The sequence below is a fragment of the Apteryx rowi genome, unplaced genomic scaffold, assembly GCF_003343035.1.
Source record: "Apteryx rowi isolate R43461 unplaced genomic scaffold, aptRow1 scaffold_116, whole genome shotgun sequence".
Classification (NCBI taxonomy): Eukaryota; Metazoa; Chordata; class Aves; order Apterygiformes; family Apterygidae; genus Apteryx; species Apteryx rowi.
Genome location: NW_020447375.1, coordinates 1,327,173 through 1,342,935, shown reverse-complemented (window position 1 = coordinate 1,342,935; position 15,763 = coordinate 1,327,173). Strand labels below are relative to the sequence as shown.

The 15,763-nt window shown below is 43.2% G+C and overlaps 1 protein-coding gene across 2 annotated transcripts in view; it reads left to right on the top strand.

Moving 5' to 3' along the window:
- Positions 1 to 15,763, top strand: part of PCDH15 (protocadherin related 15) — a 293,502-nt gene that overhangs the window by 156,027 nt on the left and 121,712 nt on the right. For both annotated transcript variants that reach the window (XM_026081044.1, XM_026081033.1), the window contains exons 13-16: positions 3,960 to 4,153; positions 7,376 to 7,508; positions 10,369 to 10,448; positions 13,140 to 13,233. In XM_026081044.1, the coding sequence (XP_025936829.1) occupies positions 3,960 to 4,153; positions 7,376 to 7,508; positions 10,369 to 10,448; positions 13,140 to 13,233 (501 nt within the window). The remainder of the gene's footprint in view (positions 1 to 3,959; positions 4,154 to 7,375; positions 7,509 to 10,368; positions 10,449 to 13,139; positions 13,234 to 15,763) is intronic.

Below are 15,763 nucleotides of genomic sequence, written 5' to 3'. Positions count from 1 at the left end.
TTTTCCCTCCTCTGCTTTTATAGCTATTTTATTGCATTGCGCGTAACGGACAATAGCTGCTTGAGGAAAGTGTCATTTAAAGCAGTTAAGCGTGTGGTAATCGTGTTGATTGCTACCACTGGAAAGACTGCTCAATGCTAAACCCGTTAAAATACTTAATTCCAGCTTTTTCACATTCTTAGAATTTTGCTGTCCTGTTTTTCAGTTTCCTCTTAGTAATTTGTGCTCCTGGTGATTCAGCCGTTTAAATCAGCATCATACTTACCAATATAAGTGGAGTATGTAGCTATAATGCAATACTATCTTTCACGTAGGTCATTTAAATTCACACTGTTGTGCTTTTGACTTTAGACACCTCTTATTCCTATAGGCAACGTAAAGTAGGCAGGGCGCGGAGAGTATCGAGCAAGGAAGCGAGAGMGCCGAGAACGGGCAGAGGATGGCAAAAAGCATAATCCACTGGGATCTTTGCGTAAACTTGCCCGAGGGCCAAAGACTTGATGGTGCATGAAGAGTTCAAAGAATATATATATGTGTGTGTATGTGTGTATATATATATATAAAAAATAGGATATATATATATATATAAATTATATAATATATTTTGTATATAATAATTGTACATTCTGTTTACAGAAAAATTCCTAAGCCACCTTTTAGAAGTATATATCATTTTTTTCTTCTTAGAACCTCTGTTTCAAATCTGTGAAACCAAAACAATCGATTTTAATTTATCGGTGTATCTTGATTTCTACCTGATTTCTTGTTGTGGAGGTACACTGCAGATTCAGAGGACTTTTAAGGGCACTCTTATAAAAACCAGTGACTCTTTGGCTGCCAGTGGAATAATAAGTTATGGGGTGAATTAGGGCAGGAGCCGCTGAGCTTGCTAGCGTTGAAGTAATCGGGCCTCAGTTCACCCATGCGATTTAGTTTGGAGGTGCTGCCCCAGGTCTGGGTTGTGCAGAGCACTTAATTTCACACGTCTTGGCATAAATGGCCGTTGTGCTGAAGGCCAAAAAAGAAAAAAATAATAATAAAAAAAGAGAAAATATAGCTTTGCAGGCATTTTCTATCACTTCTCTCTTGCTCACGGTAGAATTAGTCTGGAGCAGTAACAGTAATTTCAGTTGTATGTTGGGACTAATTTTATTTACAGCTGTTAAATAAATGCCCACACTGGGCATATCTCAGATATGACCTCGCTATTGGATCACTCTGTCTCTTTTAAACAGTTTCTCCTCGTTCCCCCCACGTACGCCGATGCGAATTGATCCATCCTTGCACGCCGCCGTGCGCTACCTTATGTATTGGGGACGTGTTTGTGCATTTGCAGCTTGGCGTATGCTCTTAGTTTCCAGCTCTTTGCATACATCTTGCCAGAAACCCACAAAACAATTTGGAGGAAATCTTTGTAAAGGTTATCTCCAAACCGCCTCTAAAGATTTACTTACACGGTTATTTGCAACCTTTTGTCTTCAGTCCATTGCTGCATTAAATTCCAACTGCAAAGTAAATGTTATTAAAAGAAATGTAAAATCAAGTTATATTTGCATTTGCTGAGTAAATGCATTGACATACCCAAGTGAAAATAGAACGGAGAGAGGTTTAATGAAGTGGCTGAAGCAAGAACTCAATGTTGATATTACACATTTTTAGCCCAAATTGAGCTGGAGCCTTGCACTCGCTTGCCCGAGAGGCTCGTTTCAAGGATGGCCGTTGGGAGGCAAAGCGCTGTGGCGTGCAGTTTCTGCGGGATTCGCTTTACGCTTCGTCGGAGGAAAAACGTAGGGTGCCTGGAAAGGTTGCAAGTCGCTACATCGCTTTGGAACGAGGTTGCTAAAACTTTGCTTTTGGTGCAAAAAGGTTGTAGGTCAACTGCTGAAGTCAATCTTCCTCCAACTGTAAAGTGAGGGAGCCTGAACGGAGCTTCTGCAGTTGCCAAGAAAAAAGTAAAATAAATCCTGTTCTGTACTTTGTGTATTTTAGCCATGATATATTTCTAAAACCTCATTTACTATGAAGCTCTATCAGTCTGGGACAGCTGGAGACTGAATTTGTAGGATCACAGATTATGGCAGTTGTTCTGTATTTTATTCATGTGTTTGCCCTCAAAATGTTATTCAACTCACTTACCATTTCAAGCATTGAGTATTTGTAAGTTTAATTAACCTTATTAATTTAGGCACTTGTATATTCAGTTGGTTTGCCTTTTCATGTCGTCACAGTAAAAACTGGCCTTGTTCCAAATCCTGTAATTAAACGCTTAGGACATAAAGGCGTTATTTATCTTTTTGCAAGTGATGCTCTTGATGTTCAGTAGCGAGGGTCGTTGCAACGCTTTTCACAAGGATGTCGCTTGGTTTGACGGTTGCTCTTTGCGAGGTTTGGGAACGCATGCTGTTGGGTGTAGAAGCTGTCGCATGATCGATTAAGGGAACATAGTGTTTGAGAAACTTAAGCGTTAAAATTAATATATTGATGTACCAAGACATCATTGTGTGGACGTAACGTAGGGCAAGCTGCGAAAGTGCAGTCTTCATCTGATGACTTTTTCAGAATTTCAAGAGAAAATATAGCATGAGAGATATGCTCTGGCAGCATAACATGGATATGAATTTGTTTTCTAAGTTTCTAAAAGAAGTTGGTCTCTTCTTCAGTGTTCCATGGCTTTGGAGTGTTTCAGGTATTTATTTTGCGACTGATATAGTAGGGTCCGTCTCAGACCCTACTATACCCTACTACGTGCAAAAATAAAGCACTGATTGCTTCAGGAGAAAAGGAACTTAACTAACATGCTTTGCGGTTGGGAAACACTATGCACAGCATATCCTACTCCATGTTAAAAATGCTTGGTCCTCCATATAGTAGCTCAGTCCTCGAGAGCATTAACAGTTTGCGCTCTGAACCAAGGAGTTGAAACCTGGTTTGGTTGAGACACCTAGATCGTTGCCTTTTAGCGTATCAAGAAATTCATTCTGTTTAAGCTCTTCTGGGCGTAGTTACTGTTTTTGAGCTAGTGTAGCACTTGGCATGTTAAATTTGGTGTTCCATCAAGCCAATGCATGTGCAGGATCGGGATTATTCTCCAAAGCAGCCCAAACCCTGAGTTTTTTCACGTGCTCCCCTTAGCATTTAGCGGTGTGTGCAGATGCGATTGAGTATCCCAGCTTTGGGTGTCGTTCTTCATCTCCCCGCTTCAGCCACGCGGTGGGACGCGTGCAGCCCCTTTGGCTCATGTAGAGCAGGTGGAGAGGTGAAAGGACTGAACGAAGACGCTGAGCTGCAACGGGGGCGTAGAGGGAGATAGGTGGCCCCATTGCAGCAGGGGCCTGGTTTGAAATCTCCGGTTGGTAGCGATTTGGCTTTTTGCCCCGGAGTCAGAGTCCTCAAAGCGCTCGGCTAAGAGCAACTACAATTGCTGAGCTGTTCTTTCAGCCCGCTGGTGCACACCAACGTTTGATTCGGGATGGCCTGATGCGGAGCTGAGGTAAACCTGCAGCATTTCCCRGGGGTGAGAAGAGAGTCACGCGTCGGTGACATGCAGGGTTGTTTCCTACGTGCGTATGCAGAGAAGGATGGGAAGTTTCAGTAATTCAATATGATCCCGTCGTGCGACTTGCAGCACAATAAATATCTTCCCCCCCTTTTTTAGGAGGTGCTATAAATTCCAATCAAAGGGGAATAAACTTGGTCTTAGTTAGTTTTTGTAATACATACCTTAAAATAATTTGCTTGCAATCTTCAATAATCAGTTCTTCTCACTGCTCCATGATTTTCCTCCACCTATTATACTTAACGTGTGTCCTCGTTATACAGTATTCAGAAATCGCCACGTTACAAGTGTTCAAGTTCTCTCTCCTCTCTGCTTTCCCTACCCCTTACCAAGTTGCCTTATTAAAAGCAATTAAAATACAACGTTGCATTGTGCCTGCTGACATTCTGGTTTTGAATTGCAGCTCACCGCTGTAGATGCGGACGAGGGACCCAATGGACAGATAGTATATGAAATTTTGGCTGGGGATCAGGGAGACTTCATCATCAATGACCGAACAGGCCTTATCACCATTGCTCCAGGAGTTGTCTTGTCAGTGGGGCGCTCCTACGCTCTCACTGTCAAAGCATCTGATAATGCTCCTCCTGCGCAGAGAAGGTAATTTGTCTTAAAATGAATGTAATTTCTGTAATCCTCGGGTAGCTGTGCATGAGAAGTATGGCACACTTATTTCTATAACTCCAAACCGGAGTACGACTCGGTGTGTTCTCTGGGGTGTAATGATCTCATTTTGGACAAGCAGYGTATTAGAAATTAGTTTGCTACTTTCACCTTTTGTCCCTTATTTGTGTTTTTGCGCATTTCCCTATTGCATTTGGTTGTGATGGTCTATTTATTAAGAGTTCGCGTGCTGTGTTAGAGTTGTGCATACGCATTTGCCCTGAGATGCTGAAAGCGCAAGGATGTAAGGAAGAAATCAAGCCGGGGAGAAGCTGGATGCTTGCTGCRATGCAGCAAGGACCAGAAATAGGCTGATCACTCGGCTGGAGACCACCTCTGCAGGTTTCGGATGTTCAAGGTCACCCAGGCTTGGCACGTGGTGGACACAAATGACAAGCCAACAAATGGTGACCGATACCCCACTACCATCTAAATTCTCCCTGGCAGAATTTTTATATTCTCCGTCAGCTGTTAGATAAGAGCAGTTTGCAGATTTATTATGGTTAGAGTAGGGYGCGCTCACGTTCAAAAAATAAAGGCACCCAGGCCCGCTTCCGTGCTGCTTTTGATTTTGTGTTMTGCATATTGCCATCGTGCAAAAATGGTGCCCTTCCACCGAGGTGCAGGGTTAGGTTAGGGTATGGAAGTGGCTCATGTGACACGTTCTGGACCTGGAGCGATGACAATATGGCAACCTTGTTTCCCAAAGGGGATGATGGGGGAGGAACAGTGATCTCCAGCATTTGCATCAAAAATGAATAACGCCACTTCAAAACCCATCAGCATGGCTAGCCAGCAGCGGGAGCCCCCAAAATACAGTTTTGGTTTTGAAATTTCGTTTTTGGAACTCCTTTTCACATCTCCTACTGCTTAGTTTCTTCCTTCGGGCTGTGAAGTGGTTCCTGTTTCACAGGTGGGGTCACGTGGACTTCTTGATCCTACCTGAGCGAAGCCATCATGTTGCGTAGGGTGGCTCAAGCTGGCTTGGTCGAAGTAGTGTTTTTTGGTTTGGGGTTTTTTTTCCCCCCAAACCTGGGTTCTGCTGCAGGGCACATCAGGGTAATTGTAGCCGCGTACAAACTGCCCGGCTTTCCACTGCGCCTTTGCGCACAGAGCAAGCCCGAATTGCTAAATGTGGCTGAGGAGCAGTAGGTTGGAAGCATTTGTGAAGGCAAATTTAAATGGAAATGCGTTCTGTGTGGCTCTTTTGCATAGCACGGCACATTTAATTCTTGGCAGGTGACTAGATAGGCATAAACCAAGATATTTTGCTGAGTGTTATTAAAGTTTCTATAACACATCATTAATATATCATAAGTTATTGAGATATATTGAAATACTTAAGCGCATTTAAGTTTATACAAAGTATAAAAGTTTAAAGGTGAAGTTTAGGGGGTTTTTTTAGAAGTTGTGGTTAAGCATGTAATGATGAGCAATTTTTATTATTGAAAAAAAAGGGGGAAAAAGGCGTTTCTAAAATCAAGCAACTTCAGTTCAGACCTCAGTCTTTTCACCAGCTTCCTTGGATGCTACCTGTACAGGGGAATCACTGCAGTTAGCAATGACAGTGATGAGCCAGCTCAAGCCCCATCTGAAAAATCATGATATCCTTGAAATGCGGAGTGAAAATCAACGTATTTGCTCTTTGGCTTGCATGCGTAGCAATAGCGTTGGGTCTGATGTGTGTCAATCTGTGCGTATGTAAATATATTTGTTATACATTATATAGTGGTGTTGCATTCACCTGTGCACGCAGCACTAAAATGCCAGTAAAACAGATTTTTATTAAATAAGGAGCAGCAGAAGAAATAGGCACGCTAAGCCTCAGCTCTTGGGATGTGCGTAGCAAACGCGGTCACTGGCGGTCCCCGGAAAACAGGCGAGCTCTGCGCTCCGGTGGTGCTTTGTCAGATCATCCGTTGTATCCGCTGATGAGCGTTTGGTGATGGCGCTTCTTATGCCGTACGGGTTAACACATTGGGCTGCGCGCCTAAAACCAGGGATTCCCTCTGTGGCCTCGTTTTATACGAGCGAAGCTGGAGCTTCTGGGCAGAGATATTCACGGCTTGCTGTCCTGGAGCGTGGTCAGAGCTGCTGCGTGGCTTGGTCTCAAAATGCAGCTCTCCTTGCTGCGTTACAGCAGATAGTCCAACTCTTATGCTGATCAGTGATGTTAAGTTATAAAACTTACCCATAAAGGTCAGTGGAAAGTATCTATAACACAGTAATGACTGTATTTGATCAGAATCTGATTTAAAAATATTGGATATTGTCATCCTGGTGTTTAATGAGGTCTATCAGTAACACAAAAGCTGCTTCAAATAAGCTGTATCTGGTGTTTGCTGGGGGAAATCTTTAAAATTATTCTGAATTTATCCTATCCCTGCAAGCAGCAGCTCATTGTGCACTCATATGGTTTCCCCYCACTAAAATTTTGGGACCTCTCCATTTGTTCTGAAGCAGCTTCCTTCCTTCAGGCCTGAAGCTTGAGATTTGTCTACAGCGTGGTCCTTGCAGGGTCTGTAGTGAGCGTGAGTGGCCCCARAAGAGCTTTCGCCTTGCAAACCTCGGTTCCTCCTGCGGTCTCCTCGAGCTGGTGGTTCAGTGCAGTCGGAGGGTTTGGTGGGGGCTTCTGCAGCTTGGTGGCTTCTGCAGCTTCCCGGCTCTCTGAGGCTAGCTGGTCTGAAGCACGCTTCGATATATCTAAGGGAAAAGCAGTGTCGATGCAGCCCGTTACGGCCTTGTGTTCATCAGTCTTCCTCCAACGTTATCCTCTCCTTCCACGTTTTTTGTTCCCTCTCTTCCAAAGAAACGAAGCAAACTGTACAGCGGGGTGGGATCCTCCTGKTGTCGGTGCTCAGCAGGAATTGGCAGCCCTGAATCCGACGTCCCTTTCTAGAAGATGCRGTTGCACCAGGGGGTTAGGAGGTTTCTTGGGCTACTTTTTATTTAAAAAAAAATGTTTAACTTCCTGCTCTGTGAACGCGGCAGCCTGGTTTATTTTTGGCGCAGAGTGAGAAATCAGTCCTGAAGCTTTTACGGGAGCAAAGGGAGATGGGTAGACCCGGAGAACGTACGGTATATAAAACAGATGATGTTGGTTGCCTTGCCGTACTGTCTATTGATTTTTGACGGGCTTTGATGTCTCTCTCCTTGCAGGAGCTCTATTACTACTGTTTACATCGAGGTCCTTCCGCCAAACAACCAGAGCCCTCCCCGCTTTCCCCAGCTCATGTACAGCCTGGAAGTCAGCGAGGCCATGAGGATCGGAGCCGTTCTGTTAAACCTGCAGGTAGGGAAAGCTTCCCCGTAAGCCCTCGCAGAGTCGCTTCCACTTGTGTCCGTGGCGCGCAAAACATCACCCTTTCTGTACGCGCCACGTAGGAAAAATGTTTCCTTGGGTATTTCTGAGTTTGCACTACAGCGTGCGCTGTCTGCGCGGCTCGAAAACTGCCTGCACGGCCTAAGCGGGCGAGTTGCAATCCTTTCGATGTTTTGGGGAGCGGGGACTTTGGGTTATTACGAAATAGCTCCRGCCTCAAGTCCGTCAGGGATGGATTTACGGAGAAAAGGAGGAGCAGCGGGCTCGGTACCGTGGGCACTCCCGAGCGTGGTTCCCCCTCCCCTGTAAACATCATCCAGACGTCGCGTAAAGCCATTCAGAGGGGAAAACCAGAGAGACCTGGGCTAAAGAGAAAACATATGGAGCCTCCTCTGCTTTAAATCAGCATGACTCTGTTGAACTTGATGGAATTACGTCTGTTCCTACCGGCTAAGCGCGGCTCTGTCCGTCCTGCCCGTTTGGCGAACGCACGGAGAGCGAACGATCTAACCCAAAGTGTGGGAAACTAAGACGTTTTAAATCAGTCAGCGGTGCAGGCGGATGGGAACGTTGCCATTCGAGCAGCTTGCTGAAAACCCGATGGAAGATGAAGATGATTAAGGATGGTCAAGCTGATGGAGTCACCTGCGCTGCGGGAGGGTGACTCGCCTAGCTCAGTGCCCCAAATGGACTTCTGGCACGTGTTTAATGCCAGCGGTGAGTTGAGGATCGGAGAGCTGTGCCGTTCGGGYGAATTGTCCTCACTGCCAGGAGCGGCTTGTTTTTGGAAGCACCGAAGGAAACCAGGAGCCAGGAGAAGCAGAAACCTTTGCGTTTGCTTGACAGGGGCTAGGATATATGGCCAAAGGCCACGGAGCCGGAAAAACTGGTATCAAGTTTTAGTGTTTCCAGATTCTGTGCGATTTAAATGTGGTTAGAAAGGGAACGATCCTGTTGGAGTAATCTAACTGCATTAACGTTTCACCAAAACTCAAGGGTTTCACCTAGATTTGGTTTTCCTTTTCGAGGGGCCCGGGTCAAGTATGCCAAGTAAACCCGGGAGATTTAAATCCGGGACCCTGCGCCAAGCAGGGCAGGGGAGATGTGAAATGGTCGCGCCAGCTACTTTGCTCCTAGCCAAGATGCTGGTGAGCCTTTTGGTAACATAGCGGTGACTTTTCTCCTGCAACGCGGCTGAGATCCCCGTAAACGAGCAATTGCCACGTCTGGAAAATGCATCTGTTAGTTTTAAGGGCTTTGGAAACGCTTAGAAAACATTGTCTTTCGGTTATTATTACAGCAGCGGAGATTTATCTTGCATTACCCATATGTTATATGTGAGCTGCGTTCAGATATATAATTGCTGTCCATGAGCAATATTTAATTGCTAAATCACAAATGCGCGTGGCTGCTTCTATCGCAGCTTAGTCGAAGGCTGTTTCCCACGAAAGGCTGGCAGTTCTGGACATAAAATGCAGATGCGTTGCCTTTATAGCACGAGTTCAACTGCCTCATTCCGCATTAATATGCCCATCTGTATTAAAGGGCTTTTACCGCGTGCACTGTATTTCTGTCTGCCTCTTTTTTTTTATTTTTTTTATTTTTTATTCCCCACGTAAAGTTGGCCAGGGCGTTTTAAATATTCATAAACTGATGAGTGTTGGAGCTTGTTAAATCTTGTGCTGTCTTTTCCATGCAAACACAGAGTTATCTGTTAGTCATCCTGTATTTATTTTTCTTTTTGGTGGAGTAGTAGCTTAAGATAATGCCTGTAAGTAGGTAATACGGAACATGGCAGTCCTCAAATATTTTACAAATAGTTTCACATGTATATTTTCATGCTGACCTTCGCTTTCAGGAAGAGTCTTATCAATATGCTAAGAGTTTTGGATGAAAGGCCTTATTTTGCTTTGTGCAGTAGGGTTAAGAGGTTATAATTTTATTCCTCCCTTTTAATTTGGTTCTTTTTTTCTTTTTTTTTTTTAGTGCTGCATACAGTATAAGGATTACAAAACCTGAGAGAGAGCAAGCAAGTTACTTAAATAGTCCTGAGTTAGCAAATCTGAGGATCTGCAAAATATCGGGACGCTTTCAGTTAGTGTAAATGCCAATACAAATGCAAGTGCTTTAAATATGCCTAGTGCACTTCAAAACACATGCTCTAAAAATAAATTTGTCTGCTTTGCTGTTAGAATTTTTTAAAAAGATGGAGGAAAGTTGAAGCTGCTTCTTATAATATTATCTTATTTTACAATATGCACAGCTGATTGTGACTGRCATTGTAATCAACAGCGTCTGAGCTTAAGTGATGCGATATTTAATGATCTCCACTGTATTAATTTGTAAATAAGCCTCCGAGTTTATTGCACGCCTTGGAGGCGCTTATTGCTTCGCATTCTGCCAGCCAGTGTTAATTAAAGTATGCAAATAGTCTGATTTTTTCTGGGCGTCTGAGAAAGGGAAATAGAGCTTCCTGCGCCGGAATTCACASCTTTGCAGGACGTGGTCAGCCCTGAATGCTGTCCCCTGCTGCCCGAGGGTGACTGTGGTCATCGGTTTTATTCTAGATGGTCTCTCCTCTTGGTTGCTTTTTCATTTAGACTCGTCTCCCACCGGATCCTACCTGCCGCTCTTTGAGTTTGTTGGTCCGTCGTCTTGCAGTTCACGTGTTTTATTGCCTTTCTCCTGGGGTAAAGCACGTGATCGCTTTGGATTTTAACTTTAATGGTACTTTGGTGGCTAATTTTCCAGTTTATAAATTGAAGGAAAGAAAGGGAAAAAAAAAAACTTTAACTGACATCATTTTATCCCTTTTTTTTTTTTCCTAAAGGCTACTGATAGAGAGGGAGACCCTATAAGATACCTCATTCAGAACGGAGATCCGCAGCAAGTTTTTAACCTCTCACAAAGGTAAGCGGAAAAAAACCCTTGGAAACCAGCCTGGAAACTCTTCAGCCAAACGAGTACGTGGCTTGCGAGCAAAACGCAAGGCTCCGAGTCTGGCGGCTTCAGCTCTTCCTTAGATGAAGCCTTTAGACATTAAAGAGAGCCCTGCGAAGGCTGCATTTTTCACGGGGGACTCTCTATTTATTTTAAGTGTTTCAGTAGGTAGGACTCACTGAGGTGGAAACACTCCATTAGAAAGAGTGACCAGGGATTAATTAAAACCCTTKATACTTGTCAGCGCTTCACTAATGACGGGGACAGTTTTAACTTTGGGTTCCTGCCTCGGAGCACTGCTTCAAAACCGCTTTTTCGTAAGCCGATCGCCAACTTAATTGCGTTTGGGGAGAGAGGGTTTGTGCCGAAGTTATAAGCACCAGGTAGGTCTGTGCCTGCCCTGTCTCCCTCTTCGTAGCTATTTTTTATGTCTGGAATATTGTTTTTATTTGCAGGAAAAGCGAGGATAGAGGATGGGAYGCAAGTAAATCGAGGACTGCTTGTTGCTGCTGTTCAGGATATTTTAAACATCTCAAACAGACCATCTTTCCCACCTGAGCTATTTTCTTGCATCTCGGAGCATGCCAGTTAATCCCTGTATAATTCCCAATTGGGCTAGGAAATCCTGCCTGGTTTAGATCCATCTCCTAGGTCTATTTTATCTAGTACTCACCTCCTGAGATGGTTTGGTTGGTTCTCCTCTGGTAGATGCAGCCTGAGCGCAATCTGCAGTAAATTAGGCACCTCGTTATGTTCCCCGGGGAAAAGGAAGATTAAAAACTGGGGGGACTAAATGAATGCATTTGAATCCTTGAGTAAAACGCCCTACTTAAATTAGCCTGTTTCTTGAATGATATCCACCTACTTAAATGGAGACAGTTTCTTGCGGTTGTTGAAGCAGTAAGGAGAGACCACAAAGGCAGTATGATACYGGGCAGGTATTACAAAAATCAAAGTAGATGTGTGCAGCCATAGGTCCGCGTTAGTAAAGCACTACTTGTTGTCCTGAGGGTTGTTAATTTAAGCACAAACCTCGTGGCTTGCGACAACTTCATATTTAGCGGGCTACRAGGCTATGTGTGATGTTCGTGTTTCCCGTTGGCTTTAACCAACCTCCAGAAAGAGTTGCAGGCATGGKCAGGTTGCTAGTTTTCCCTTCTTTGAGGAAGCTAAATAAGACTCAAGTGGTGACGTTTCAACTCAGTAGCAATGAGAGAGGTAGGAGATAGCATCTCCTGAAGCCGCCTTTGCTTCAATTACTAAGATTGGATGTTATTTTCTCCCCCAAGCTTTCAATCCTAGGGAAGAGTTGTGTTCCCCCATCCCGTTTCCCCTTGTTTCTGTAGCATTTATTTAAGAGACTGCTTGCCGTAACAGCTTGCCAGATGAATGTTGGTAATCCGTCTTTGCCGAGAGCAACGTTGGTAAAAGTCTTGGCCAGGAATCAGTGTTTTGGAAGTGGGAAAAATTMGAGGTCTTCTCTGAGAGTAAGAAGTTGCGGCTGAAATTCTGGAGGAATTTACGATCTCGGAAGGGAAAAATGCCATAAAGTACAGAGCACGTACACCAAAGGCTTCTGAAGCAGGACGGCTAACGGGAACTCACTCTGGGATTTTTCATTTTTTGCTYGGTTTGGGTTTCACTTTTTTTGCTTTAATAAAACCTCTTTCTGAGCAATTAGCCGTTTAGGTTGTTAGCTTATACGTACGAGTTCAACCAGTAAAACTTATCCTTGTGCCTGGCAAATGCTTGTGTCTGGTTGATGCGATCATTTAAAAAAAGGAAAATCACGGCATACTGAGGTCCCAGCCAGTGTGGATTTTGCACTGCAAAATCATGTATTGCAGTTTTCTTACCACGTTGCAAGCTGCCCGTGGCATGTCTGGTGGCRTTTCACGGCAGAAGCTGGGTAGCCAGGCGACAAGAGGAGGCGTATCATCCTGGATCCATATTTAGATGTTGGTGCATATCTGTTGAATAGGCTGTGGCCTGGGTGGCATTTAAGAGACTTGTCATTTTATTGCAGACTTGACTATGGTGTCTAGGAGGCACCAGAAACGTGGTGAAACCATCACGAAACACAGAGCTTTAGAGCTGTTTGCAGAAGGACCCGTTGGGCCCGTTAAGCAGGGCTTAGCTTGCTTAGACACCATCATTAACYGATGATACTTTCCTGATGATTCCTCATGTAACAGTTTAGTCCGCTGTGGGATCTTGTTTCAGTGTTGCTACAGACGACCTCCACGGGGCTTGCAGACCTCTACGTGAGGAAATTAGATCGTCTTAGAGACAAAATCCAGCTTGTCAGGGCTCTCGGGACTCCTCCATGACTAATGGACTGCTTGTGACTCTCTTGTCACTTAGTATAGCCTTGTGTTCAGTATAGGACTGTCTTTTGTATAATCCTGTATATATCACTAGGTTGTTATTTTAATCCTAAATTGTATGTGTGTTGAACCGGAAAGCATTAGAAATTGGCTCATCGTTTTTATTAGCCTTTACCTACGCAAAGCGTTCTTCGAGTTGTAATAAAGCCTAAAAGCTTATTAACTTGCTGAAAGGGAAATGTTCATGTAACGCAAAGCAGTGGGACAAAAGTGCTTGCAGATGTTTKGAAACTGCTGTTGCGATAACACGTTCTGCTTTTGGTTTTATTRCTAGTTCTGGACTGCTAGCCTTGGGGAAGCCCTTGGACAGAGAGAGCACGGACCGCTACATTCTCATCGTTACAGCCTCGGATGGCAGACCAGATGGGGTGAGTCTCCTGCGAAAGTTTAAGGCGATGTGCTGGTATGATATGCAGACCTGAGATAGTCTAGTTGTCCGAACTTCTATACAGGTCTTGAGATAGATACACACACACACACACACACACGTATATAAATATAAAATCTGCAACAATTTTCCTTTATCTCAGAAAGGTTTTTTGCAAATGCTTCACGTTCACCACTGGATGATGTCTTTTGATCCTGAAGCAAAACGACCTTGCTGCTATGCCTGCCTTTGTTGCTTTTCAGCAAGAACCAGTGCAGCCAAGGGTTTGTGATATGCAAATACATACGTCTTCTTACCCTTTCATTTCTCTGCTACTAATAGCCAGTCTTCCCGCTTACCTTCTGCTGAAGGTCGGTTAGGTGGGCAGCCGTATCCTAGATTTGCGCTTTATCTAGTCAAATGTGTTAAACCTCTTTCAGAATTTGCTCGTGAAAGCTTTGTCCRGATTCAATTTTCTTAAGCTCTCAAGAAAAGTCTTTTGTTAAAAGTAAAAGTTGTTTTTTCAAGAAATTTAGTTACGTTTTCTAATGCTATATTACAAGATTCTCCTGCTGCCCACCTCCTTTTTCCCTCTGTGTTCTGCTGGCGTTGATCAGACATGCAGTGGCCCCACAGCTSAACCAAGAAACTAATGCTCACATTTGTGTTTAATACAGCAAAACTATCATTTCCAGTGTTCATATTAAACAGTGGACAGCTATATAAAGATATATATTTAGTTATCAAGCAGAGGCAGTGGAAATAAGATTTTCCAAAAGCCTGCAGCAATACTAAGAGAGGAGCATCCTGTAGTTGGGTTGTGCAAGGCATCTGGGAGCGCAGCAGTGCTCCTACAGACTTCTGTCGTGGAATAATAGTAGAGATTGAGAAGCCTCTTGGGTATCTGAGCTTAAAATAATGTTCTACGCCTGTCCTCACATACTGTTTCTGCATTATGGGGGCTCTGCTATTCTAAAGTTTTATYTTCATCACTCGTGAACTACTCTGTTCTTGATTGCCGTGAGTTCGTTTGCTTTCATCTCTAACTCCCAGCTGTGAAATTTGGAGATTTAAATAAGACATGTCTGTCTTGCACTATATTGCACTGCTGAAATACTATCTGGAACATACGTTACCGAAAAGATATTCCTTTCCCTTTCATCTAGAGATTCATTCCCTTTGTCTTGGAACTTAACTGGACATCTGTCCCATTATAACACTCGGAAGGATGTTATAAAGGAATTATAAATCACCTAGCACAGTGAAGGGCTAGAGCTCCTAAAGGTGTGGTAATGCAAATAATGCATAATGGTAGAATTCTCCAAAGTAATTGTAATGATATGATATGCAAATTTTAAAGGTTTTTTTTTTTTTTAGTGGTTCTTAGAGAAAATATCAAGAGAATCCTACAAGGAAATCAAATAATTAGAGCTGAAAGAACTGTTGTAACAGATATTYGTGATTTTTCAACACTGGAATAAAAATTACCATTTATCGATAGGTTTAACAAATCTTACTAGGAGAACAGTCACCGGACAAGCAGAAAGAGCAGCAAAACAGCAGCAGGTGAATAGATGCTGAAAGATACTGAAATGTTTTGGTGGATGGAGTCATTTKTTTTAATATCAACATATGCTTTAAAAAAATCTCTCCAAAGTGGGTGAGGAGTTGKCTGGCCTTGCCTCCTGCTAGGGCAYGACCATGAGTATCGCGGATGATGTTGTAAAAGTCTTTTGGGCTTTTATTTTATAAATAGGAATCATTTAAATCGTCATTAAGTCCTCATTAAATCCTCATGCCCTCTCCGCATCAGGCAATAGTGTTTTCAACTAATTTGCAAAGCTTCCTTCCATCTTTGGATGACCTTTCTCTTGCCAGCTCCTTCTGATCTGCTCCCTGCTAATTAGCAGGCTTCTTTCCTGCTCCTTCTGGGTCAGGGACTCATTTAAAGTCTCCAGCTGATAACATGGCCAAATCTTCTCATCAAGGACATGGATGCCTTGTTTCAACAAGTCAGTAAAATTCCGTGGGGGACCTTTTCTTTTTAACTAGTTTAAATTGGAAGGCAATGGTCTCCTTAGGACAGAGAACTGTTACTATGATTACAAAGCTGCTGTTCCCCAAATCAATTCACCTGCTGCTCGGCATCAAGATGTTCTTTATTGAAAATTTCCATTTAATGCCTAAGGAAAAATGGTTATCCTTCGAAGAACGTGTTTCTGTTTCTCTAAAATCACAAAGTTGATTCAGAAGGCARATTCAGCTTCCTTTAAATGGCATTTACGTATTTTAGCTAAATTATAAACTGTTCCAAAAACTGGTGTGGTTTTTTTTCCATCCACCAAGTGGGCTGTTTGAAACTACAAATTAAATGTTTTCGAGCATGCCCAGAAAGCAAGCTTTTGCATTTTATACAACCTTTTCTACATTTGCTTGTCTTTTTTTTCTTTTTTTTCTTTTTTTTCTTTTTTTTCTTTTTTTTCTTTTTTTTCTTTTTTTTCTTTTTTTTCTTTTTTTTCTTTTTTTTCTTT